We start from the raw sequence: 27,399 nt of genomic DNA, 5'->3' as shown, positions 1-27,399 counted from the left end.
AATTTCTCTTATATTTTCTGTTAAGAGAAAAAATAAGAAAAATCAACTCAAGATTCAATAAATGTTCTTCACCATTCAATCTGCTCTTACGTGTCCAAGAATTGGAGAGATGCAATCTAGATAGATAGATAGGTAGATAGGTAGAGGCAGTATATTTTTTGTATCATTGGGCAAAAAATCCATAATAACCTTTCAGCATATTGTAATTCAAGAGTTCTGAGAGAAAACTAGACTTCTGCACCACTTTCTGATTTTACAGCTAAACAGTCCACTACAAGATGTTTCCAAAAAAATATTTGAGGAGAAAAATAGGCATTAACGTAACAGAATATTGATTCATATTTGATCAGCGCTGCCTAGTTTGACCGTTTGATCCGAGTTGATAGGAGCATCGGAGGACACACGCAATTTTTTTCAGATACCCGTGTCATGCACTACAGTCAGGATATAGTGACCGTTTTATAAAAATAATTTTTTTTGAATCATATTTGCTCCAATCTGCCTACTCCAGCTTTAAATTGGAAGTTGGCCCCCTCCACCATTTTCCTGCCGATGGGTGTGAGATGTTTTATATAACCTTAAACAAGACAAAAATAAATTTGCCACTAGATATAAACCTGTGCTTTTCAATAAAACTTAGAGCCCTTTTTTAAAAAAAAATGTTTTTATATGTATTATTATATATATTTTTTTATTTCACTTTAACATTGTTATTGTCTTTTTAATTTCCTCTTCCATGCCATGCTTCATATAAGTATACCATGATTTTGTATGTGCTTACACGGATGTATCCTGGGACTTAAATCTATAATCTGCTTGAAAAACAATAAACACTTAATAGCAGGTCTCGCAGTCTTAAGAACATTATGAACATTATGCAGGCTCCTGTATGGGATCACATTACAGTCATACATTGATCCAAGATACAGTAACATGAAGAAAATAGGAAACATGGACTATTTCACACATGTTGCAGCTGGTGGTTAGCATACGTCTGCAGGTGCGAGGATGATCAATGACTGTAATTGTTTCTCTGGACGCCTGTAAATGATAATGAATAATTGTATTCTGATTCAGCAAAACACAACCTGCAGTGTAATTATGGGACCTTGTTAAGCTATTGATTTGGAAAATAAAGCAAATGCAGAAAAGTTTTAACAACTTCAAACTGCTTTTCTGGTAAAAACATGTCTAGCCCTGCTAGCAGCACGGCTCTATGGATGTTGGTCTGTCCTCCGCTTTGGTCCAGACTGAAATAACTCAACTATTGGATGGACATTTAGTCCATCCAATAGCTATTTAGTGGCTCTTGCTTACGTAAGACCTCCTTTAAAATGGGAGAGTCTGTGCAAAAGTCCAGGAGGTGACTAAATGTTTTTCCACACTTTGACCTCTCTGGACATTTTTTTCCTTCTTCACATCTTCATGTTTAAAGTTGAAAGAATAAACAGAAGAGATTCAGAGTAACAATGCAGAAACATAAGGTATTCTAGTATTTTTAGAAATCTATAAATGGATCAAAATTTACTAATTACAATTTCCCAGAATACTTTTCATAAAATACATATAACTATGAGCAGTTTTATTTTACTATCTCAGCTATGTCCTTTTTTTCCTGGAGCTTTGGGAGTTTAATCAACTTTTAATTTTTTTTTAAAAGGCACATGGTGGACATTTAATAGGCTGATTTCAATATTTTTAGACTCAACACATATACACATATAAAGTATAAGTCAACAAATCTCATGAAAAGACTCAACCAACAGTATCTCTAATAACAAGTATTGTGTGTGTATCGAAGCCTGATATATATTCTGAGCCATAGAGCTCCATTGTTGTCCAACAACTATTACAAACACATCAATGAGTCTCACTGTGTCACTGGGTGACCTGTTCCTTCATCACCATGAACACACACACTGTAGTTTATTTTGACTCAATCCCACATACACCATCCTGCTGCCACTAACACTCACTAGAGCACCACATGTGGATTAATCCGCCGCTGAAAATAGTCCCCAACATTATGCACTATTTCCTCCTGTTCATTTGATTAAAAACTACAGCGAGCAGCTGATTTAGGAGTCTGAGCTTCTAGTTAAATTAAACTATACTGTATATTTGGGTTTTAAAGTAGGAACTAATGAGCCGAGAGCCACAGACAGGAAGTCAGAAAGTATTGAGAGATGGACTAACATGTTATTGGTTTGAGTCTGAACAGGAGATTTGTGTACATTAATTTAACTCCCTCAGTGTGAAGGTTTTAAAACAGCACTTCCACCTTCATGTCGGGAAGTTTAATTCACAGGAGGTATAACTCTTCAGTTAACTGTATAAATAAAATGTATGGAATAAGATACATCAGATTTGATACACACACACACACACACACAATACTTGTTAGTAGATACATTCACTGCAGGTTTGAGTCTGAACATGAAGAAAAGTATAGAATATGACCAGACGTATCTTTAACACTGTGAAATTGAGTGAATATTTTGGCAATACATTTCACAGCTTCATCAAGATATGAAACTAAAAAAACCTAAGGAATCCATTGGTACCAACCATGTCATGCTAGCTTGTCACGAAGGAGGTTAAATAACGCTCCAAACTTATGCTAAATTTTGGCGAGGAAAAACTGTCATGGCCATTTTCAAAGGGGTTCCTTGACCTCTGACTTCAAGATATGTGAATGGAAATGGGTTCTATGGGTACCCACGAGTCTCCCCTTTACAGACATGCCCACTTTATGATAATCACATGCAGTTTGGGGCAAGTCATAGTCAAGTCAGCACACTGACACACTGACAGCTGTTGTTGCCTGTTGGGCTGCAGTTTGCCATGTTATGATTTCAGCATATTTTTTATATACTGTACATACATTTACATAAAGCAAGCATATTTGCCCACTCCCATGTTGATAGGAGTATTAAATTCTTGACAAATCTCCCTTTAAGGTACATTTTGAACAGATAAAAAATGTGTGATTAATTTGTGATTAAATATTTTAATCGATTGACAGCCTTAATTTACAGTAAATCACAACTCACTCATCACCCAACCATTAAATTATATAGAGATGAAATCACAACAACTGTCCAACGAAGCAGACTTTTCACTGCAGTTATGTGATTCACAATTTAATATTCTAAGTCAGAATCAAGGGGACACAGTGGGTCGATTATCTGTGAGTGCTAATCAATCGTTGTGTTGGTCACAGTCCTCCTCTGAGTTCAACACAAGCTGGTTCCTGTCCCCTTTTGAATTGTATGAAAAAGTGACTAAACGTCAGTCCAGTCTTTCTTCAGCAGTACTCTGTTTGAGTGTAGCCTCAGAGCGCACAGCGCTCCTCATGGCTCTCTGCATCAGCCAGGTGGCCAGGTGGATGGTGACGAACGCCCCGCCGGCCGCCCACATCCAGTTCCTCCTGAGCCAGCTCTGAGGCTTCATACTGACACCGCTGCAGGGGGAAGAAGACACAACAACTTTATTTATATGCAGGTTTAAATGCTGACCAACAGTCTCTAAGAGACCAAAACTATCAGCATGGGGAGACACTAGAGAAGTGCATCTAGTTAGGAGATTAGATGTACTTCGACCAGAAAAAGTAGACGTGTTCATTTGATTGTCAAGTGTTATACATTTATACAACATATCCTTTTTTTATCCTTATCAGCAGCTATAACCCCAAAACTTATTATATCTTCAACCGTGCAATACTGACTTAACAGCAGAGATTTAATGCAATAATTAAACTGTGCAATGATCTGCTTTACTCTGGCATTAACCCTGTATTTATTTATACAGTACATTTAAACTAATATTCTTATTTATTTATTTATTCATACTATTCTTGCATTTTCATACACTTGATAATAGATCCCATTTTCAGCATTATTATTTACACTGTTGTTATACATATTTCTTATTCATATTTTTTCCATATGTTATGCACATATTTTTTACAAGCTTATTGCTGTTATTTTCATATAATTTCCCTGAGCTATGTTTATATTAAGGCTGTCAATCGATTAAAATATTAACATGGGAGTGGGCAAATATGCTGCTTTATGCAAATGTGTGCATATATTTATTATTGGAAAGCAATTAACAACACAAAATTATACTGAGGTCAGAGGTCAAAGTGACCCCCTATGAAAATGTCCATGACATTTTTTCCTCGCCAAAATTTTGAGGGTGTTAGAGACCGGATTAGAATTGGGCCAGAGTTTCATACCTCAGTCCGGGTTACTTGCTCTTGGCAGCGGCAGGAGAAGCAACAGGAGATGAAACGTAAGCGACGATGCCGGGCTCAGGAATGTACTCCTCTCTGGCTTTGTGCAGTTGTGGGTTTGCCTTCAGATTGTACCAGCCCCAGTGGATCAACCCCAGACTCGTGCCCATCACAATCAAGACTTTGTAGTTCTTCCAGAACTCCCGCAGACCCATGACTGACAGGCACTGAGCTGGGAAACATAAACAAGGATGAATGTCAGCTCATATGGGATATTGATCTGGATCTATTGGTGTCATTTTCCCCAATAACCAAAAACATCAAAAACAAAAAAATCATATAAGATAAGACAAGATAAGATATTCCTTCATTAGTCCCGCAGTGGGGACATTTGCAGTGTACAGCAGCAAAGGGGATAGTGCAAAAAACAAGCTAACACAGTAAAAAAAAAAAAGTGTAACAAAATATGAACCATTTAAATAGAAGGAAGTATAAAAATAGGAGCAGTAAATACAGTATTGACAATAAACAGACTATTAACAAAATTGCACAAGTGGAAAATGATATTTCACAGTGAGAATGAAATTAATGAATGAATGAAATTCCACCTGAAAATATCAGGTTATTGTCAGTTTTGTGGTGTGTAAGTGGTCTACTATCCACCTAGCTAATGTAACATATGCCTCTTGCATGTTACATTAGATACATCATTTAAGCTTTAATAAATTCTTACTCTTGTTACTAAAAATATGAATAGTAACAAGAGTAACAAATAAATTCTTACTCTTGTTACTAAAAATATGAATAGTAACAAGAGTAACAATTTATTAAAGCTTAAATGATGTATCTAATGTAACATGCAAAAGGCATATGTTACATCTCACCCCCACTAAATTCAAGCATCACATACAAATAATACATATCTATACATTATATATTATTTCAAACAAATAAAAAAGAACTTAATATAACTTTGTTTCATACATGAAACCTCAAGGAGACTCAAAATTAGTAAAAAGGTGTGAGTAACTCACTCATACAGATGTATTACTTGTCAAGATACTCTTAAACAAATAGAAGAGTAAGAGAAACTGGCCAGGTGACTCTACTCCACATTGATATAATGTGCCCGTATACACATTTCTACACTAATGTAGTCTAATAACACTGGTATTAGTAGAAATGTGTCTACATACCACTGGTATTAGACTGCCTTAGTGTTAGCTGGGTGTACCTAAATGTATAATATAAACGCCTGTGAGCAAGGTAAAGACACCAGGGCAGCATTAACTAACTAGCTACATCCTCTCATTTAATAACACGACATCATAACAAACACTGTGACACTAATCAAGCATGTTTAACAGCTACAGCAGTGATCTAACCTGCCAGCAGTTGTGTAAGATAACAAAGCCAGCAGTGAGATGAGGCTTGTTAACAGACTGTTAGCTGCCAACTCAGACTCTTTGATTGTCCCTTTACACAGCTGAGCAGCAGAAATCAAACTTTACCAAACAATTAAAACAATAAACGAACCTGTGATGATGTAACTGAGCAGCTCTCACCTTCAGAGATCAGCTGTTTCTCCTGCTCCGACCATGATGTGGTGGTAGAGGCTAGAAGGGCGCTCGCAGAAACTTGCGAAAACTCTCGCGAGACTCGCTGCCCGGCGAACCTATCGACAATTCGAGGTCAACGCCTAACCTTAACAAATCTCGCGATAGCTTACCCCAGTTTGCGGGCTCCCCTTCTAGCCACTACCAGTGGAGGTGTCCAGATCGAGGCGGCCGACCAGCTGCCTGAACAATTTGATCAGCAGCGTTTCAGGTAGCGGTTCAAAAACCATATTATGAAATATAAAGCACGTTTGCCGTTATATAGTGTACATAAAAAATTCACTAAAATGTCAAATCAAACAAAGCCTAAAACGCGTTGGTGATTTTATAACCTTTTGCAGTCAGGCAACAGTGTAGAAGCCTATAACGGTCACATGTCTTTCCAGATAGTTTATGGGAGATTTTTTTGTCTAATTTTTTTTTTTTTTTTTATTGAACAAATTCAAATTTACAAACAACATGGCTCATTGATTATTTAAAAAAAATGTTTTTATTGAAAATAATTAATTTACAAACTTTAAGGCATTGTAATCTAAACTCAATACTTCTAACATACAAGGCACAATTGGATAGGAAAGATAACTTAAATTATAAAACAAATATATATATAATAACAAAAATAAAAGAGGAGGTAGAAAATAATTCAAGGACCAAAAAAGAAATGCATAACTAAATAGTAATAAGACTGCACTCTTCCACAGTAGCTCTGGTCATCATCATACTGTACATGTTCAGTTCTTCATAAGCTCTGAGGAGAGACTTTGCATGTTGTCCTTTCATTAGCCTTAAAGCATTGAGATGATTGTCCACAAGATCCCTTTTGAAAACGGAAATTAGGGGTTTCATTTTCCTCCATTTGGATGCATGGATGAAAAAATTTGCCAGCAGTATCAGATTGTTCAATATCAAGTCATTCTTAATGTCCTTCATGTTAATACCAAACACAATATTTTCCCTTGTGAGAGGGGCACATAGTTGGATTTTGGTTGACAGCCAGTCCTGCAAATCTTCCCAGAATGTAGGCTATACAGAATATATACAGTGGAAAAACAGATGATCAGTAGTTTCACTCTCAGTCTCACAAAAGTTGCAGTTATTGTGATCAACATTAAATCTCAGTCTTAGTCCCGACCCGGTACATTTATACGCTTAAAAAGTTACAAACAGTATCTTTAATACATCCATGGTTTAGCTTTGGGAGTGGAGAGTAGGCCTAACAAAGTAAATTGGCTTCTCAAATACTGTTCTGAAGTACTTTACTTGAGCATTTCCATTATATGTAAATGGTAAATGGACTTTTATATAGCATTTATATAGCGCTTTTCTAGTCTTCCTACCACTCAAAGCGCTTTACACTACATGTCAGCATTCACCCATTCATACACTGATGGCAGAGGCTGCCATGCAAGGTGCCAACTTTGCCCATCAGGATCTAATCTAAATACTAAATACAAAACACTGAGGAATCATATTTTTACAAAGTAAGATGAAAAACATTAATTTTTTGATATTCTCATGTGTGTGTGGAACCTTTATTGAAAATAGATACTGTACTAAAACATCTTTACACCAAAAATCTAAATGAAAACATTCTTGAAAGGTATTTCAAGGTATTTAAAATCAGAGATATGCAGTGTATTTACTGGAAAGAGAAAAGGAAGACGGATGTTTTCTTGTAATTATGAGTAAGCATGACTTTCAAAAAGTGTGTGTGTGTTTGTCAGCAGTGTGAGTGTTTCACCACACAGGAGGAGATTCTCCCTCCTACAGTGAACACAGAGACACTGAAGGACTATATGAGAATAACCCAAGCCCAAACCCAAACCCAGGATAAAGAGGTTTGGTGAATGTGGTGTTGAAGGTGTAGAGGTGGATCAGTGTGTCAGAGGAGACTCTGTAGAAGGACAGAATGCCAGCAGGACAGTCCACATACACTCCTACTCTGTTAGAGACAGAAGATGAGGAGGACGAGGATGATGAGAAGGAGGAGGAGGGGAGGCATGTACTTTTCGTGTTGTGACTGACAGAGTAACCTTCAACATCAGAGTACAACAGATTCCAGGACAGATCCTTCCCTCCCAACCTGCAGTGACCTCTTGTTCCTCTCCTCCTGATTCTTCTGTAACTCACTGATATATTACCCCTTCCTCTCCACTCGACCTCCCAGTAACAGCGACCAGTCAGACTATTTCTACACATAACATGAGGCCAGTAGTCAAACCTATCTGGATGATCAGGATATGGCTGTTCCTCTGTCACTGCTGTCACCTTCCTGTTGTTGTCAGACAGTTTGAGGTTTCTGTTTACTGTGTTTGTGTCCAGTGTGAGTTCACAGGCATCTGATAGAGAGAACAAGACACGATACAGCAGCAGTTTATCATCCAACACACCTGATGGGTTTATTTGCTGCTTTATTAACAGACTGACTATTAAATCAAAACTTCACAAAGACTCATTGTTTTGGGTCTTCAAACTAAGGATTGAATGCAGATACACAACTTTTGATTTAAACTACCCTCTGAGACCCACAATAGACCAGTTTTTTGTCTTTTTGGGGGGATGCCAGCACCCAGCTCAGCACTGTGTCAAGTTCTTCTCATCATGAATCAGAAATAAACACAATTTAATTAATTAATTAAAATAAGTTGTAAATGTGTATAAGGGTTTAGAACAATTTTTGGGTCGATACCATTTGTTACACAGATTTTGTGCTAAATTTAACCATTACTCGAGAATTGATAAAAATGATCAATAATCCCTCCAAAATACCACATTATGACACCAAGACCTTGAGGAACACCATAGAAAAAGTCCATGCTGTGATTTGGTTTCAAAAACTTTTGACAGTTGGAGATTTCTGCAATAACTGCAATTTTCGGCAATTGGATGGCAAGCACTTCTGTTCTGGAAACTGCTCGGAAACCCCCTTAATGTCAATCTACCTAGGGGAGCCATCCATCCTCTGAATGCTCTAGGTCTGTAGTTTGTGGTTGTAAAGTTTCATGAGGCTGTGATTATCCTAGAGGTCACCACAGGTCAGTTTATACAGTGAGGTCAAGTTTCAAAATATGGTCTCACTACATTGAAATGGTTACTATGGGGACTAACATCATAATACAGTTGGGCTCATTGGATTCACAAGTCTCCTTTTTACAGTGATACCCAATTTATGTAATTCAAAGACTGTTTAGGGACCCCATTCAAATACACCATTTTTAGAATAGGCACATTTATTCTGCACGCATACGCATACCTTGAGGTCAGAGGTCAAGGAACCCCTTTGAAAATGGCCATGCCAGTTTTTCCTCACCAAAACTTTGGAGCGTTATTTAACCTCCTTCCCGACAAGCTAACGTGACATGGTTGGTACCAATGGATCTCAGAGGGTTAAAGTGAACACACACTTACACTTCCTCAGACCAGGTTTCAGCCTCTGCTCTCCACCATCTTCCATCCTGGAGGAAGAAACAAAGTCAGAATGAACCTTCAGAAGCTTCCTCATCAATGATCTTCATAAACCTTCTCTCAGATTTAGGACAGGAGTCAGTCTCTTTAAAACAAAATCAGATATCTGCAGCTCATTCAGAATGCTGCAGTCTGAACAAAGTCCTGAGATAAGCTACATGACTGATAGTAATAAAAATATGTCTTATATATACTTTTCTAATGATATCACTGACTTAAAACTCACAGTCACAACAGAAATCCTGAGAGTCATAGTTGTTGTTGTTGTATAACCACCACTGAATCCTGATCCGGTATTAGACCAGTTAGGAGGTCAGTCTCAGTGGGGACAGGGACTCTCAGTAACATCAGTGACTGCCTTCACTGTTATCAGCAGTGCTGCTGTTACAGACTGTGAACCAACAGTCCTCAGCTTGTCAGTGTGACAGAGAGACGGTGTGTGAGTTCTTGTTGTTTGCTCATACCTGAGAGTTTCTAGTCTCCAGTGTGGATCCTCCAGTCCAGCAGAAAGCAGCTTCACTCCCGAGTCTCCTGGATGATTGTAGCTCAGGTCCAGCTCTCTCAGATGGGAGGGGTTGGATCTCAGAGCTGAGGCCAGAGAAGTACAGCCTTCCTCTGTGATCAGACAGCCAGACAGCCTGGACACACAGACACGCGCACATTTTTAACAGATTAAAGATCTGTGATTAATTTGCGATTAATTGTGAAATTAGAAATGATAAGAAATAAGTTTGTAAAAATATGTGAACATCAGCTTGTATATCCATTTAAATGGCCATCTGTTAAACAAATGATGAATACTGACCTGAGACTCTCCAGTGTACATTGTGGACTCTCCAGTCCAGCAGAGACCAGCTTCACTCCTGAATCCTGCAGGTCGTTGTTACTCAGGTCCAGCTCTCTCAGACTAGAGGACTGAGAGCTGAGAACTGAGGAGAGCTCCTGACAGCATTTCTTTGTAAGCCTGGTTTGACTCAACCTACAATGTAAATTAGTAAAACATATACTATATTACAATACTATTTTTCAGTTTAATGTCTTAGAGAACCGTAGGACTGTGGAGCCAAGACAGTTTAACTGAATTGAAAATATAATTTGGCTTTGAAAACAAAACCTGAACTGAAAAAGTTGTTGGGATTGTTGTCATTGTTGGAACTATGTACATCCCTTCAATGAACTGCGTGGTGTTATCTTGTGTAGTTGATGTATTGTGTTGTGTCTATGTCTTTTTCGATTTTTTATACATGGTGGCAAACCAGTTTCCCTTTCGGGGATAAATAAAGTTCATCCTATCCTATCCTATCCTATCCTATCCTATCCTATCCTATCCTATCCTATCCTATCCTATCCTATCCTATCCTATCAGATCCAATGCCAACATTTAAAGTCACTGTCCTGGCTCCATATAAGACAGGTCAGTGTATTTATCAAGTACATTTGTTTAATGTTTTTATGGTTCAAAGTGCAAACGATAATAATGATTATCTGAACGTGGTCAAGAAAAAAATATTTTTCAGCAATAGGCATGCAGTGCAAAACTAGACTAAAAAACATATAATGTTTGATGCAGAATATAAAATCCTTCATTCATTCATTCATACATTATCCGTAACCGCTTTTCCTATTCAGGGTCGTGGGGGGGCTGGAGCCGATCCCAGCTGACATTGGGCGAAGTCACTCACAATACAGTGTTACACAAAAGCATCAGATTCAGATCTGACCTGAGAGTCTCCAGTGTACAGTGTGGACTCTCCAGTCCAACACAGACCAGCTTCACTCCAGAATCCTGCAGGTCGTTGTTACTCAGGTCCAGCTCTCTCAGACTAGAGGACTGAGAGCTGAGAACTGAGGACAGAGCTTCACAGCTTCTCTCCGACAGATTACAGACACTCAGCCTGAAGAAGAGTCAGTGAAAAAGAAACACAGATATTGTTTATATTGTCTACAAAGTAAAAAAAATGATGTGAAGTCCTGACATAATTTCTCTGTGAACCTCTAGCAGACAACGGTGGATTTTGTAGGCTGCAGTGAGTGACTGTTGTTTGCAGACTTTATCAGCTCTAGCTGGCTAGCATAAACTAATGCTTATAATAAAACTGTGAGTTGGTTGTAAATTCCATCTCCAGGTGAAATGTTTTTAAATGTTTCCTGCTGCTTCATTTTAAAAAATGAGAAAACAGTAAAATGGGAAGACGTGTTGTCAGACAAAATCGCCACAGAAGGATCTGACCTGAGAGTCTCCAGTGTACAGTGTGGACTCTCCAGTCCAGCAGAGACCAGCTTCACTCCTGAATCCTGCAAGTCGTTGTTACTCAGGTCCAGCTCTACCAGACTAGAGGACTTAGAGCTGAGAACTGATGAGAGCTCCTGACAACATTTCATTGTGAGCCCGGTTTGACTCAACCTGAAATAGAAATAGGTAAAAATGTCTTTATGTTTTGCTTTAACATCCCAGATATGTTCAGTGTCAGTGAACAATATTCAGCGTATACAGCATATCAAGTAAATTTGTGGTTTGTTCTTATGATGTAAAGTGCAAACATATACAGTATATGGCCATCAAAAACACAATAGAAACCAAAGGAATATTTGCCTGTCATATAGACGGGTTTCTTGTATACAGACATTACTGGGTGCGTGTGCATTCAGGGGGCAATAGCGCTTTGGCAGCCGGTTGTCATCAACATAGAGTTTGCAATGTTTGTACATTCTTGTTGACTATATCAACCCCTGCAGAGTCCGACCACCAGATACCATTATCATATGACATATTCGTATGAGATTTGTTTATTATCACCTGTTGTGCAATGGGTAACGTTAGATCAGACATAACTGTGATTTGACTTGGGGGACCAGAGTCTGTTTGATTGACACTGTGGTCAGAGTTCAAGCTATGTGAGTCCCTCTTGATGGCCGCAGCCAGACACTTTTTCCTTGCGATCCCTCAACAGGTATAACGTTAATATTAAACTGGACACTTGAATTTTGGTCATGTTATTAGTACAACCAGTCACACAGCAGCTCTTTGTATGTCGGGCAGGTGAACATTAACATTATACACCTGACGGCTCTCTACTAAATAGCGTTTTGCTGGTTGCTAGCTAACATTAGCGGATAGCCCCCAGTCGGAAACGTAACGCCAAAAGTCAATACAGTATTGCAGATATGTCCATGTCAAAACCAAACGAACGTTAGCTAACGTTAGCTTCCACAGCCGCTTGTTGTTGTGACCGCGGGGGAGGAGAAGTGGCTGCCCCGGTAGACTACCAGACGTCTTCCCTTCAAAATGTAACATTATGGCATACCAGAGTGAGCTAATTTTTATTCTCGTACTTTATTGATCTTGCACTTCCCCATATGCCACCTACTATGTTCCCTCTGTCATTGATGACTGTGCGGTACGAATGTGTATATGTCTCGGTGGACTGTAGAAACTGAATCGCCCTTCAGGGATAAATAAAGATATCTGTATCTGTATCTGGCTCTGCTAGACATGCCGTGCTTTCTACCCCCTAGTTGCGTACGTATCTCTGTGATGATGTTGCACAGAAACCCTTCTCTATAGTTAGTCAGCAAAAATCCATGTTTGTTTCATCAATGAGGAAACAGTGTTATGATGAGAACTTCTGACAGAACTTCTCTGCTTAGTATTCTCTGTCTGATATGCGGTTTCCACATTGTTGTCCCTCAATCAAACATCCAGAGTCCATGAATATGGAAATATGTTCCCCAAAGATGTGTTCTACTTCGCTGAAAAGTCCATTCTCTGTGTTTGTGCACTAGTTCCTTCAAGTTTCCATATCATGCTTGTGTGTTCACGCAGAATTTCTGCAATGTACACAGGTACTACACAGCATTACACAAAAGCATAACAATGTGATCTGACCTGAGAGTCTCCAGTGTACATTGTGGACTCTCCAGTCCAGCAGCCAGCAGCTTCACTCCTGAATCCTTCAGTTTGTTGTTACTCAGGTCCAGCTCTCTCAGACTAGAGGACTGAGAGCTGAAAACTGAGGACAGAGCTTCACAGCTTCTCTCTGACAGATTACAGCCACTCAGCCTGAAGAAGAGTTAGTGATAAACACAAACACTGAAACTGTTTCTATATTATCTACAATGTGAGAAACACATTTCTATGGTTGCCGTCTCTGAGTTGATGAGTTGATCTGGGATCACAATAATGTACAGAAATACATTTTAGCCTTAAATGAACTACACTCTGATTTTCATCCATTCTGTGGAGGTACAATTTCACTGAAGAAACAATTTGACAGACTTTTCAATTGATCAACTAATCAATGTGTTGACTAAATATTGTGATCAGTTTATTAAAACTTTAATTTGTTGATAACAAACCTACACATGTGATACACTTAGTATCTGCAGTTATCTGTGCACTTACAGAGCTTTGTTGGAGGCTTTGGCCACAGGCAGCAGCCTCAGAAGAGCCTCCTGTGAAGCAGAGTATTTCTTCAGGTCAAACACATCCAGATCGTCTTCTGATGACAGTAAGATGAAGACCAGAGCTGACCACTGAGCAGGAGACAGTTTATCTGTGGAGAGACGTCCTGAACTCAGGTACTGTTGGATCTCCTCCACTAGAGAACGATCATTCAGTTCATTCAGGCAGTGGAACAGATTGATGCTTCTCTCTGGAGCCGGATTCTCACTGATCTTCTTCTTGATGTACTCGACTGTTTCCTGATTGGTCTCTGAGCTTCTTTTCCTTTTCATTAGGTCTCGTAGGAGATTCTGATTGGTCTCCAGTGAAAGACCCAGGAGGAATCGGAGGAACAAGTCCAGGTGTCCATTTGGACTCTGCAAGGTCTTGTCAATAGCAAATTCGTGGACTTCTGTCATAGATGTTTTGCTGAAAAACATTCGCACTTGTTCGCCACGTGTTTGCCCTGGCTCACACATCACATTCTTGTTTCTGTTAATGATTGCCCTTTCTACATATAAAGCTGCCAAAAACTCCTGAACACTCAGATGGACGAAGCTAAACACCTTGTCTTCATCATTCTTCCTCCCACGTTCCTCTTTGAAGATCTCTGTGAACACTCCTGAGCAAACCGAGGCTCCACTGACGTCAATGCCACTCTCTTTGAGATCTTTCTCATAGAAGATCAGGTTGCCCTTTTCCAACTGGCGGAAAGCTAGTTTTGCTAATGACTTAATGTACTGAATGCACTTTTTTTGGCCATACTTCTTTTTTGTCTGATGAATCTGAAACACCAAGAATTCTGCATACATCTCAGTCAGGGTCTTGGGCAGCTCTCCTCCCTCTCTGGTTTCCAACAAATCCTCCAGAACTGTAGACGTGATCCAGCAGAAAACTGGGATGTGGCACATGATGTGGAGACTTCGTGATGTCTTCATGTGGGAGATGATTGTGTTGGCCTGCTCCTCATCTCTGAATCTCTTCCTGAAGTACTCCTCCTTCTGGGGGTCAGTGAACCCTCTGACCTCTGTCACCATGTCAACAAAATCAGAATGGATTTGATCGGCTGCTGCAGGTCGTGTGGTTATCCAGAGGCGAGCAGAGGGAAGCAGTTCCTTTTTTATGAGACTTGTCAGCAGCACATCCACTGAGATCGACGCTGTCACATCAAAGTTAACTGCCTGATTTTCACTGGTAGAGCAGTCCAGATCAAGGCGGCTCTCATCCAGTCCATCCAAAACAAACAGAAGTTTGAATTTGCTCTTGTCGTAGTTGGTGTTTCCTGATGATTGCAGAGTTGTAAAGATGTGATTAAGAGCTTCGTCCTTGATGTCTCTGGTCTCCGTGATACATTCATGAATGAGCTCTGCCAGACACAACTTTTCTCTCTTCCATAAATTCAGCTGGCGGAAGGTGAAGGGGAAAATGAGATGCACATCTTGATTGTCTCTTCCTTCAGCCCAGTCCAACACAAACTTACGCACCAGAAATGTTTTTCCAATTCCTGCGATTCCATTGGTCAGCACTGTTCTTATGGGTTTATATCTTCCCGAGGGGAGTTTGAACATGTCACAAGGTTTAATTGGTTTCTCTGTTCCTGCTGGCTTCACTACCGGCGCCTCAATCTGCCTGACCTCATGCTGTTGGTTGATGTGTACGTCACCCCCAGCTGTGATGTACAGCTCTGTGTAGATATCATCCAGACGTTGCTCATCCTTCTTCTGTGCCCATCCCTCTTGAGCACACATAAACTTATCCTGGAGGTTTGATTGGAGCAAGTGTTGGTAATATGAGATGTGTCGTGGCTCTGGTACTGGAACAATCACATCTGTGTGACATTAATAGAAAAAACACAACACAGAATTAGGCTGCATGTCTACATATGCCTCTATTATCATGGGGATCAGTAAATGCATGCTTTTTGTTTTGCTAAACATTTGCTTCTGAAGAGAAACTAAAGTGCAATCAAACCTATTTTTAGTTAAAGGGGGAGCAAATTGTCTGCGGACAGTATTCTAATAGTCAAAGATTTGTACTTGTGTAACAGCAAGTCATCTTAACGTTTAGGGTTGAACTTATGCTCTTTTGTACACCCCAGCTTTACAACAGTGCAACCACAGCCCTGGACTGGTGACCACTGAGCAGCTGCTGGTGTTGCTGCCATCTACTGGTTAAAATGTCACAAACGAAAGTCCTGTAGCATCAGTTTAACTATTTTCTTTCTCAAGGTTCAAGGTTAATTTATGTGAGACGAAATGCAAGTTGTAGTCCCTTTGTGCTACACAAATTAAAATAAATTAATTAATTAAAAAAACAATAATTTTAATGGGGGGTTATGGAGGACGCCTGAGAAAAGAAGCTGCTCTGTAGTCTGGTGGTACGACAGTGGAGACTTCTGTATCGCTCGCCAGACGGCAGCAGGGTGAACAGGCTGTTGCTGGTATTGTCTCTGCGCAGGCACCTCACCTTACCGATATCACTGATGCTCAGTAGGTGGGTACCAATGATGTCCTGGGCGGTTTCAATCACCTGCTGCAGAGCCCTCCTGTCCTGGGCCGTGCACAAAGCACGCCAATTTTCTATGTTTCCCGTTTGGATTCGGCCATTTTTTTCATTTTACAACTTTTAGGACATAATGATTTAAATAAAGGATATTCAAGTGTTCGTACTGGGAAGTTGATTTACCTAAAAATAAAAAAAAATCCTGATTTACAGACGTCTCTTTCTCAATGTAAAAAGTATTTTTGGGCTCAATGGCATCACATGACGGACACGGAAGTTGTAGTTCTACGATTTGGCTAAAATGTATGTAGTATAATAAATATGTCAAATAAGACCTTTGTAAACAACGTTTTAATAGCTTCTAGGGCCTATTTTGAAGGAACTGAATTAAGCTTTCTCTCTCATAATGGAGTCATAATGTCGCACACAGAAAGTAGAACTTACTTACACTTCAATTCTTCTAACTTTTACGACACTTTGTCTGTCAGGGCTTCAATACAAACCAGAGAATACAGCAGCTTTACCTTCGCTCTGAGAGGAGCAAGTTCCTCTGTTCTCTGAAGTCTCTCCAACATCATTGACATCCACTGACGCTGTGTGAGAGAGGTTATATGTTGTTTTATCAATTTGACTTATTAGTTATCAGTTATCATTAAGTTAAGCAGTACTTGTTAATAGTTTTTTTTTTATTTTGTATGTGCAGTGTTAAGTGTGATCGCTGAGGGGCATTAATAATCAATATGGATGTAACTCCACCAATTAATCTGTATAATAATAACTGTAATCTTCTACATACCATTTCTAAAAAAATGTGAATAAGTGAAATAATTCAAACTACAAAATAATAAAAGCTGTGATAAACTATAAGGACAAGTTACAATATCTGTAGCCTAGCATAGTAACATTGAAATTAGTGATAAATACGTGAACATGAGTGTCATAAACAGCACTTAACCAAAAAGGGATGTACTGGCATGCAAATACTCCTCACAGTCGGTCAACAATCTTAAATTTGTGATCATCTGCATCACTCTAACACAGTTAATCAAGACCTCATTTAATGTATAAAACAACCCTAAACTTTTAAACTTATCAACACTGCACTTAACCCTTAGTTGCACTAACACATTAACACAGGAAGCAAATCTTATATGCACCGCAGATCAGTTAAAAGTCACAATTTGTGGAAAAACAAATCCCTGAGCCCGCCACTACTTAGGCAATAATGGCCTCACGAAGATAATCAAAAATACAGCAACTAAAAATCATGATTTTGTAACTCAATAGGTGTTAATATGAGAAAGGTCCAACTACCTATCTACATATAGATAGGGAAGAAAAGTGATTCTAAATTAGGTTTCTGCACCTCAAGTTGGCACGGGATCAATCTCTTTAATGTACTTTTGGCTGCAGGCCAGAAAGCCATCACATGGAAATGGCTGCAAGCAAATCCTTCAACAAAGGATGACTGGACTGCAATTGTAAATGTAACGGTATGAAAAAATGCAACTACCCCTCAAGACTATGATATGATCAATTTGTAAAATACAACATAAATGGACAACAGATATGTTCCTATAAGATGTAACCCATTACATGTGTCACTGTGATGCAGCAGCTCATTGCATTCCCCAAAGAAAAATAGAACTGGAGACATTTTCTCATAATTACGAAAACAAGATCTCATAATAAACATTTTTATCACACTTTATTACACAGCGTTGTTGAATAGTTGATTCTGATTGGTTAATCACGGTCTACTACGGTCTACGGTCTGCTATTTCTTTATAACATACCGTTGCTATGTATGTATAGCAGACCGTTGCTATGGGCGCAGTTCTGATGCCGGACGCTGGCAGACCGTTTATGTGTCAATTTGCCGAATCTGCCTTTTAAATAGCAATGCGCCAGGTGCAGGCACACCTGACTTTTAAAGAGAATGGGAGATGACACTCTGATTGGTTTGATTCCTGTTACACCTAAAACACACCTATGATTAATTAAGAGACTAAATACAACCCCTTTGCCCCTTGCGATTTACTTTGCGCGGAGATTTTGCACCACTTAACTAGAAAAAGTGGAGTTTGATACGCCCTAAATGCACTTGCACCATCCACTTTAGACCATGCGTGTCTAATACATAAACTCTCCGACAACAACATGCAGGATTCTACTGCTTTCTTTCACGTCCATCGACGTGATTTAGAAATCAGGCCTCCAATTGATTTTCTTTGGTGTATACAATGAGCTTCAGTACAGAGACACTGTTCCTTTATTATGTTGCTCATGTCAACCCTCTCTTACTGCCTGAAAATACAAATAACAAAAGTGAGACTGACCTTCTGGTCCTGAGATGGTGTCTGACAGTTTCTGTACCAGATCATTCCTCTTTATCTTCTCTAAAGCCTTCTTGGTCACCTTCAGAGCTCCATGAAGTTTATAGATGGTCATCATCAGATGAACTGTGTCCCGCCTTTCTGCCTTCTCCAGCTTGGACACTTTGATGGCTTGGTAGCCTTCCAGGATGTCAGGCTGCTGCAGATACCACTTGAAGTCCTTAAATTCGTCATCTCTTAAATCCTCCAGAGTGTTCAAAAGGTACTCAGCCGCCATTGTGGCTTCTTTCTAAAATTAGGTAGTTTTGTCAACCCGAAGGAAAAGTGTAACACAAATGCATCAGAGCAGCAACAGGAGAAGAACTCACATAGTGTAGATAGATTAGATTGACCTCATCCTAAAGGGGGACATGGCAATCCATCCAATAGTTGTTAAGACATTTCACACAAAACCAAGAATGTCAACTTCATGATGGCAGTAAAGTAAAAGTCATTGGGATTCATCCTGTGGGGAACATGAATGTCTGTATTACAATCCATCCAATAGTTGTTGAGATATTTCACTTTGGACCAAAAGGGTGGATCGAAAGACTAACATTGCTATTCCTAGAGCCACGACGAGACGCTGGAGCAGCTGTAACAAGACAAAAGTGAGCATGGCTCAAATACCCCTGCTCACCGCTTGACCCCTACTAAAGTAGGGCCAAAGGTTTTGCCCTTTTGGAACTAATGGAATTAATGGGCATTAAATAATTAACTAATGGGCACACTGTCAACCGTCATACCAAATTTGAAGGTCCTAAGTTAAATAGTTTCCGAGTTCTGCTCCGGAAACGAAAGTGTAACGGACGGAAGGACGGACGGAAGGTAGGAAGGACAGACACGTGGAGCGCTATATACCCCCGACTACGTTCTCTCTGAGCTTCACGTCACATTACACATTTATCTACAAAGTTATAATTATCGGAAGTATAAAAAGCAAAACTCTCACCTGAAGGTTGGGAGAATATTAAAATGTGTCGACAACATCAGAGTCCAGTCACACTGCAGTCTGGCTGCTGCAGTTAAGTCAAGTAAATTTAAAGGAAATGCTGAATGAGGAAATAAAGTCCGTGTCTGTAAGTGAAATTCCAACATCCGCTTATTCCAGTTCCTCTTTGTCATGGAAGTTCCTCTAAATATTTACCCAACATTATGCAACACAACTACATGATATGTTGTTTTGTGTTTAGTTGACTCTTGTTGTCCCAGACAGCAAAAAAAGCTTTGACCCAACAAGAAGATTCAAGACTCATGATGAACGTGAAGTGGCACCTACAAGCAACTTAAGAGAATTTGTGGCATTATGTGTAATTTAAGAGAAGAAAACACTCATGAAACATCGATAATGGATTCAGAAAATGTGATGAGAAAAAGTCTTCAGTGTAATAGCCGCCTGTAATAAGTAACACTGAGTGAATACACACAGGAAGCCTGTCTGTGCAGCATGCCTTTACACTGATCATCAGGCCCTGAACATCCACTGCCTCTGAGGAGATGGAAACACAAAAATAAATATTTTTAAATGAAATTATATGAAACATATTTATTTCTTTTTTGTTTTAAATATCCTTTTTTCTTCTTTCTTTCTTTTTAATTAGAATTACTGTTTTATTATAATTATTTATTATTTTTAGGGCTGTCAAAGTTAACGCGATAATAACATTTAACGCAAATTCGTTTTAACGGCACTAATTTCTTTAACGCATTAACACAACTTGCCATTTTTAGGTTGTAGAGGGCTCAGTTTTAAAGCTAGAGTAAAGATATTGACATCATATGAAACTAGACAATTAATAAATCTATTGGTACCAACCATGTCATACTAGATTATCGGGAAGGAGGCTAAATAACGCTCCAACCCTAAGCTAAATTTTATCGAGCTGTTTTTTCCTGTTGAGCTTTAGTTTGCCATGTTATGATTTGAGCAATATTGAGTAGGGATGCACCGATACTGATACTGGATCGGATATCGGGCTGATACTGACTCAAATAGCTGGATCGGATATCGGTGACAACGGGGCCAATTTATTCAATTCAGTTCTATGTTTGTATACTATATACATTATACTGTATACTGGAATTTTAAGTCCTATTAAAGTTTTGACCAATTTGTTGCTGCATTAAAAATGTTTACACATGAATTATAATTAGTGTTAATTTTGAAGATTTTTTACCAAGTTGTTGTATGATTTATTATTTTAATAATAAATAACAATTCAATAAATTTACATCTATGCATTTATTTTCTACATTTTGTTTTACAAAGTTAGGAAAGCAGTGTTTAAGTTAAGCTTGATGTATTCGGTATCGGGACTGAAAAAGTCAGATCGGTGCATCCCTACTATTGATGACAGTATATGTCATTGTTTTGTGTTGTTAATTGATTTCCAATAAGAAATATATAAATACATTTGCATAAAGCAAGCATATTTGTCCACTCCCGTGTTGAGTATTAAATACTTGACAAATCTCCCTTTAAGGTACATTATGTACAGATAAAAAATGTACAATAATTTGCAGTTAATCACGATTAAAGATTTTAATCGACTGACATGCCTTATCATTTTATGTGAAAGACAAAAGAATTTTTTATATTTAAGAGTATTTTAATCATACATTAGTGGGTGTGTTAGATGCTGCTTTCATTCCCTTTAAACACAGGGCTAGGGGACAGTTTGGGAATCCTGTGACCTTATGGTGCATCTTTAAAGTTCAATTCACTTGAATGTTCTTTATTTAAAAAAACTACTGAAACAGTCGCCTATATCCTAATTATCATCCACACATTGACATTTTAAAAATAGTCTAATTTCTGAGCTCAACACTGTGAAATGTAACTTCCAAAGTTGAATCAGCAGACATGATTCTATGTTCAATGAGTCAGTACTCAACAAGTTGGCTGTGCACATAAGCAAAAAGACGTGTCTGATTGTTTTGCAACAGCCTGAAACTGGTTGTACAACATTTAAGCAACGCATCTGTCGTGCGTAATCACAGCTTGACAGAAACATCATCACTCCAAATAGATACTTCTGATGGAACAGAAACCTGCTGCCTTCAAATGGCTGTAAAGAGAGTCACCAGGGTAAAGGAAAGGCCTTCAGAATGATATATACATATATATTCTGAGCCATAGAGCTCCATTGTTGTCCAACAACTATTACAAACACATCAATGAGCCTCACTGTGTCACTGTGTGACATGTTCCTTCATCACCATGAACACACACTGTAGTTTATTTTGACTCAATCCCACATACACCATCCTGCTGCCACTAACACTCACTAGAGCACCACATTTGGATTAATCCGCCGCTGAAAATAGTCCCCAACAAATGCACTATTTCCTCCTGTTCATTTGATTAAAAACTACAGCGAGCAGCTGATTTAGGATTCTGAGCTTCTAGTCAAATTAAACTTTACTGTATATTTGGGTTTTAAAGTAGGAACTAATGAGCCGAGAGCCACAGACAGGAAGTCAGAAAGTATTGAGGGATGGACTAACATGTTATTGGTTTGAGTCTGAACAGGAGATTTGTGGACATTAATTTAACTCCCTCAGTGTGAAGGTTTTAAAACAGCACTTCCACCTTCATGTCGGGAAGTTTAATTCACAGGAGGTATAACTGTTCCATTAACTGTATAAATAAAATGTATGGAATAAGATACATCAGATTTGATACACACACACACACACAATACTTGTTAGTAGATACATTCACTGTAGGTTTGAGTCTGAACATGAAGAAAAGTATATGTAACCCACCTGATGAATAAGTATACACTGGACTAGTATAACCTAGATCCGTAGAGAGGAATAATGAACAGGAATCGGACACCACAATGAGTAAGCAGAACACAGAATTAAGTTTAAAGGAAAATTATTGTATTGACACAGAATAAATTCACAATTACTGCCGGCATTCAGTTTTGTTCAGTTTGAAATGTATATTGAACTGGGTGCACCCTAAAAAATAAAAGTAATCCCCAAAATAAAATGTTCAGATCCAATTGTCTTTTGAGGTCCTTCCCCACAGTCCTACCACACTGACAGCAAGGCAGATGAAAGTTGAAAGCGCTCCTCAATCCAGGTGCTCAGCACGGGTAGCTCGCCATCCCCCTCGTCAGAGAGAGATTCCAATCCAAATCCGGAGTTCAAGGGTATCCAGAAAACCTAGCCTGTGTAAAATAACACGGCTTATATAGCAATATATGCAAATCTATCCAAGCTCTTAACTGTACAGTTTAATTTAATCAATATCAACATATAATACAACTTTTCAATGCTTAACCCATAAATGTAGGATAACTGTTGTATCACAATATTAACTTGCATCATAATATTAACATATGAAATATGTCAACCTCACTATTATTATAAACCACTCAATAGTAAAGTGTAAACAACACTATTAAATGACTATTTAATAATTGTGAACCCATTTGAGTTGTAGATTATTATGCAAACAACCCACAGTTTAAACATTAAATACTCACTATATGTGAATATTGTGAGTAAGGCAATGTGAATACTTTCCCTGTCACAACACTGACACCTTGCGTTGATGCACACAAGCAGCACAGGGATGAACAGAATCAAGCTGATCTCATCACCCATGAAATTCAGCTAAATAATCCCTCTCTGTCCACACAATGTAAATAACACACACATATTACACACACTTATTTCTTTCTGCCTCTATCACCAAAGAAATACAAAATATAATTTTAGAATACAACTCAGTGGCAAAACATTTCGCTATGCCAGCTCAGAGCATTTGACTCGTGTTGCCATGTGCGGCGGCTGCTTTAATGTTTGGAACGCACCGAGAAAAGAAAAGAATCAAACGATGCTCTCAGATGTTCTCAGGTCGCTTCAATAGGTGACGGAGCTCTTACTGGCTCATATATAGTTTTACTTCTCTCTGTTCAGTAGTATATCAAGTATAAGTAGTAATAATATCACTCTGTAAATCCAGCTTCTCCGCTGCTCTCTCATCAATCTCCGTGTTTTCCACTCCACTGCGTCTCTAACCTGAGTGAGGAGGCGGGACTTGGATTGTTTTACACCAATAGCAACAGTTATATCACTTTGAACCAATTAGCTTATTTGTTGTCAAGTTTTTAACCGGTAGAACACATCCTGATGCAAAGTTAGATCTCTGAGCAAAAACGGAAATAAAATAAACAGTGATAAATGAATTTCAGAATAAAATAAGGAATGTGGTTATTTATTAAATAAAAGGAATTCTCAGTGAGGGAAATATCTCTAAATGTTTTAGAAACAACTGGTTTTCCCAGAGGGTTACATATAGAATATGACCAGACGTATCTTTAACACTGTGAAATTGAGTGAATATTTTAGCAATACATTTCACACCTTCATCAAGATATGAAACTACAAAACCTCGGGATTCCATTGGTACCAATGTAAGCTTGTCACAAAGGAGGTTAAATAACGCTCCAAACTTACGCTAAATTTTGGCGAGGAAAAACTGGCATGGCCATTTTCAAAGGGGTCCCTTAACCTCTGACCTCAAGATATGTGAATGAAAATGGGTTTATGGGTCCCCACAAGTCTCCTCTTTACAGACATGCCCACTTTATGATAATCACATGCAGTTTGGGGCAAGTCATAGTCAAGTCAGCACACTGACACACCGACAGCTGTTGTTGCCTGTTGGGCTGCAGTTTACCATGTAGGGACCCAGCATCTGGCTGGTTTCAAGTGACCTCATGACCTCAGTAACCTGATCCTTGACCACAGGACTCCGCTCAGTCCTCATTGGCTACAGTAACATTTCACACAGAGGTGTGAAATTCACACAGAACAAAACCAGAGGAATGTCCTTTGTTCCCTCTCTTTTCGACTCTTTGCTCTTCACCTCCTGACACAAGCTGACCAGCTGCTGGAGGTGACCCACAGCTCTTTCTACTCTTCATCTAAGCTCTCCAGTCCAGAAGCTGTAGAAACAGCTCTGTCCTGATCAATGGCCTGTTAGGAAACAGCCATTGCAACCAAGGAACCAAAAGGCAGACGATGCGAGTGCTCTGCCCTTTTCACCAGCTAACTTCAAGCTATCAAGCAAAGAAGTTAGCACCAAACTAACAGCAAAGACGACATCTTTGACTTGGAACCACAACTTCAACACATGGAATCACAAATCCTGTTTTTCCATCGGTAACGTACTGGGCCTTAGCATTAGCAATCGCACACGGCTGAGCAAGACAGTTAAACTTTGATTTCTAGGATGTACTTGTATTGATTTGGTTTAATGTTATTCATTGAGTTTGACTGTGGTGATTTATCTGTATTTGATTTTTGGGTAACTGGCTTTGCCACATCTGATGTGTTTAGTTTATGCTTCACATAGACAAGGTCTTGCATGCAAACTAACCATCTTTTCTAACCCACTGCATATCTAACACACATTAAGATCACATACAGAAACTGTGAATTAGTTAAACATAAACATACAGCTTCAGATAATCTTAACCCCACATCACCCCCCTCTCTGTCCTAGAACAAAGAGGTCATCTTTGATTCCGCCATCTTTGATTCAGCCATCTTTGTAGTTTTACAGTGCCCGCCATTTTGTTTGTAGGCCATACAGACATTTTGAGACAAGAACCCATCTTGTTTCCCCCCCCCCCCCTCTCTCTCTCTCTCTCTCTCTCTCTCTCACACACACACACACACACACACACACACTGTGTTTGGTTTGTTTAGTTTAGTTATTTAGTTAGATTAATGTTGTGTTTTGAACCTTTATTAACTTGTAAATAAATGTTTGTGGAATATACATGCTGGTCTCTTTAATGTTGCACAAGAGTGAATAATGCCAACCTCTGCTATGTCAAGAACTCCGATATCCTTCAACCTTTACTATCTATTTTGGTTATAGTTATTAATTTAATTATTAATCAACGTTCCAAATTGACTTTATTTATATGCAGGTTTAAGTGCTGATCAACAGTCTCTAAGAGACCAAAACTATCAGCAAGGGGAGACACTAGAGAAGTACATCTAGTTAGGAGATTAGATGTACTTCGACCAGAAAACGTAGACGTGTTCATTTGATTGTCAAGTGTTATACATTTATACATATATACAACATATCTTTTTTTTATCCTTATCAGCAGCTATAACCCCAAAACTTATCATATCTTCAACTGTGCAATACTGACTTAACAGCACAGAGATTTAATGCAATAATTCAACTGTGCAATAATGTGCTTTACTCTGGCATTAACCCTGTATTTATTTATGCAGTACATTTAAACTAATATTCTTATTTATTTATTTATTTATTCATACTATTTAATACTCAGTTTAGTAGGTACACCTAGCTAACACTAAGGCAGTCTAATACCAGTGGTATGTAGACACATTTCTACACTAATGTAGTCTAATACCAGTGGTATTAGACTTAACAGCACAGAGATTTAGTGCAATAATTCAACTGTGCAATTTACTCTGGCATTAACCCTGTATTTATTTATATAGTACATTTAAACTAATATTCTTATTTATTTATTTAGTCATACTATTCTTGCATTTTCACACACTTGATAATAGATCCCATTTTCAGCATTATTATTTGCACTGTTGTTAATCATATTTCTTATTCATATTTCTTCCATATGTTATGCACATATTTTTACAAACTTATTGCTTTTATTTTTATATAATTTCTCTAGGCTATGTTTATATTAAGGCTGTCAATCGATTAAAATATTTAATTGTTTTAATCGCAAATTAATCACACATTGTTTATCTGTTCAAAATGTACCTTAAAGGTAGATTTGACAAGTATTTAATACCCTCATCAACGTGGGAGTGGGCAAATATGCTGCTTTATGCAAATATATGTATATATTTATTATTGGAAATCAATCAACAACACAAAACAATGACAAATATTGCCCAGAAACCCTCACAGGTACTGCATTTAGCATAAAAAATATGTTCAAATCATAACATGGCAAACTGCAGCCCAACAGGCAACAACAGCTGTCAGTGTGTCAGTGTGCTGACTTGACTATGACTTGCCCCAAACTGCATGTGATTATCATAAAGTGGGCATTTATGTAAAGGGGAGACTCGTGGGTACCCATAGAACCCATTTTCATTCACATATCTGGAGGTCAGAGGTCAAGGGGACCCCATTGAAAATGTCCATGCTATTTTTTCCTCGCCAAACTTTTGAGGGTGTTGGGGACCGGATTGAAAGTGGGCCAGAGTTTCATACCTCAGTCCGGGTTACTTGCTCTTGGCAGCGGCGGGAGGAGCAACAGGAGGTGAAACGTAAGCGACGATGCCGGGCTCAGGAATGTACTCCTCTCTGGCTTTGTGCAGCTGTGGGTTTGCCTTCAGATTGTACCAGCCCCAGTGGATCAACCCCAGACTCGTGCCCATCACAATCAAAACTTTGTAGTTCTTCCAGAACTCCCGCAGACCCATGACTGACAGGCACTGAGCTGGGAAACATAAACAAGGATGAACGTCAGCTCATATGGAATATTGATCTGGATCTATTGTTGTCATTTTCCCCAATAACCAAAAACATCAAAAACAAAAAATCACATCCATCTAGCTAACACTAATGCAAAAGTTTGGCGAGGAAAAAATAGCATGGACATTTTCAATGGGGTCCCCTTTACCTCTGACCTCCAGATATGTGAATGAAAATGGTTTCTATGTGTTCTACCCACAAGTCTCCCCTTTACAGACATGCCCACTTTATGATAATCACATGCA

At 38.7% G+C, this 27,399-nt stretch overlaps 2 protein-coding genes, 1 long non-coding RNA gene and 1 pseudogene across 3 annotated transcripts; all 4 read right to left on the bottom strand.

The window, feature by feature from the left end:
• Positions 1–1,646: 1,646 nt before the first annotated feature.
• LOC141764521 (uncharacterized) lies at positions 1,647–4,383 on the bottom strand. Its single transcript, XM_074629818.1, has 2 exons — positions 4,241–4,383; positions 1,647–3,463 (listed from the first exon to the last, which is right to left on the bottom strand). Exon 2 carries the CDS (start codon positions 3,451–3,453, stop codon positions 3,292–3,294), a length of 162 nt encoding a protein of 53 aa, XP_074485919.1. The 5' UTR covers positions 3,454–3,463; positions 4,241–4,383; the 3' UTR covers positions 1,647–3,291.
• LOC141764523 (uncharacterized) lies at positions 1,647–22,388 on the bottom strand. Its single transcript, XR_012593274.1, has 2 exons — positions 21,841–22,388; positions 1,647–1,890 (listed from the first exon to the last, which is right to left on the bottom strand). It is a non-coding gene; the product is annotated as an uncharacterized LOC141764523 (long non-coding RNA).
• On the bottom strand, positions 6,341–19,684 carry LOC141764517 (NACHT, LRR and PYD domains-containing protein 3-like; annotated as a pseudogene).
• Positions 22,389–26,760: 4,372 nt separating the features above from the next.
• Positions 26,761–27,135, bottom strand: LOC141764520 (uncharacterized). Its single transcript, XM_074629817.1, has one exon. It carries the CDS (start codon positions 27,100–27,102, stop codon positions 26,902–26,904), a length of 201 nt encoding a protein of 66 aa, XP_074485918.1. The 5' UTR covers positions 27,103–27,135; the 3' UTR covers positions 26,761–26,901.
• Between the last annotated feature and the right edge of the window lie 264 nt (positions 27,136–27,399).

Source organism: Sebastes fasciatus, chromosome 3 (genome assembly GCF_043250625.1).
Source record: "Sebastes fasciatus isolate fSebFas1 chromosome 3, fSebFas1.pri, whole genome shotgun sequence".
Classification (NCBI taxonomy): Eukaryota; Metazoa; Chordata; class Actinopteri; order Perciformes; family Sebastidae; genus Sebastes; species Sebastes fasciatus.
Note: the sequence above shows the minus strand (reverse complement) of the source record. Positions and strands in the feature narration are given on the sequence as shown.

Excerpts from the sequence above, each read along its gene's own strand:
- LOC141764521 (XM_074629818.1), bottom strand. The coding sequence starts at position 3,453 with ATGAAGCCTCAGAGCTGGCTCAGGAGGAACTGGATGTGGGCGGCCGGC.
- LOC141764520 (XM_074629817.1), bottom strand. The coding sequence starts at position 27,102 with ATGGGTCTGCGGGAGTTCTGGAAGAACTACAAAGTTTTGATTGTGATG.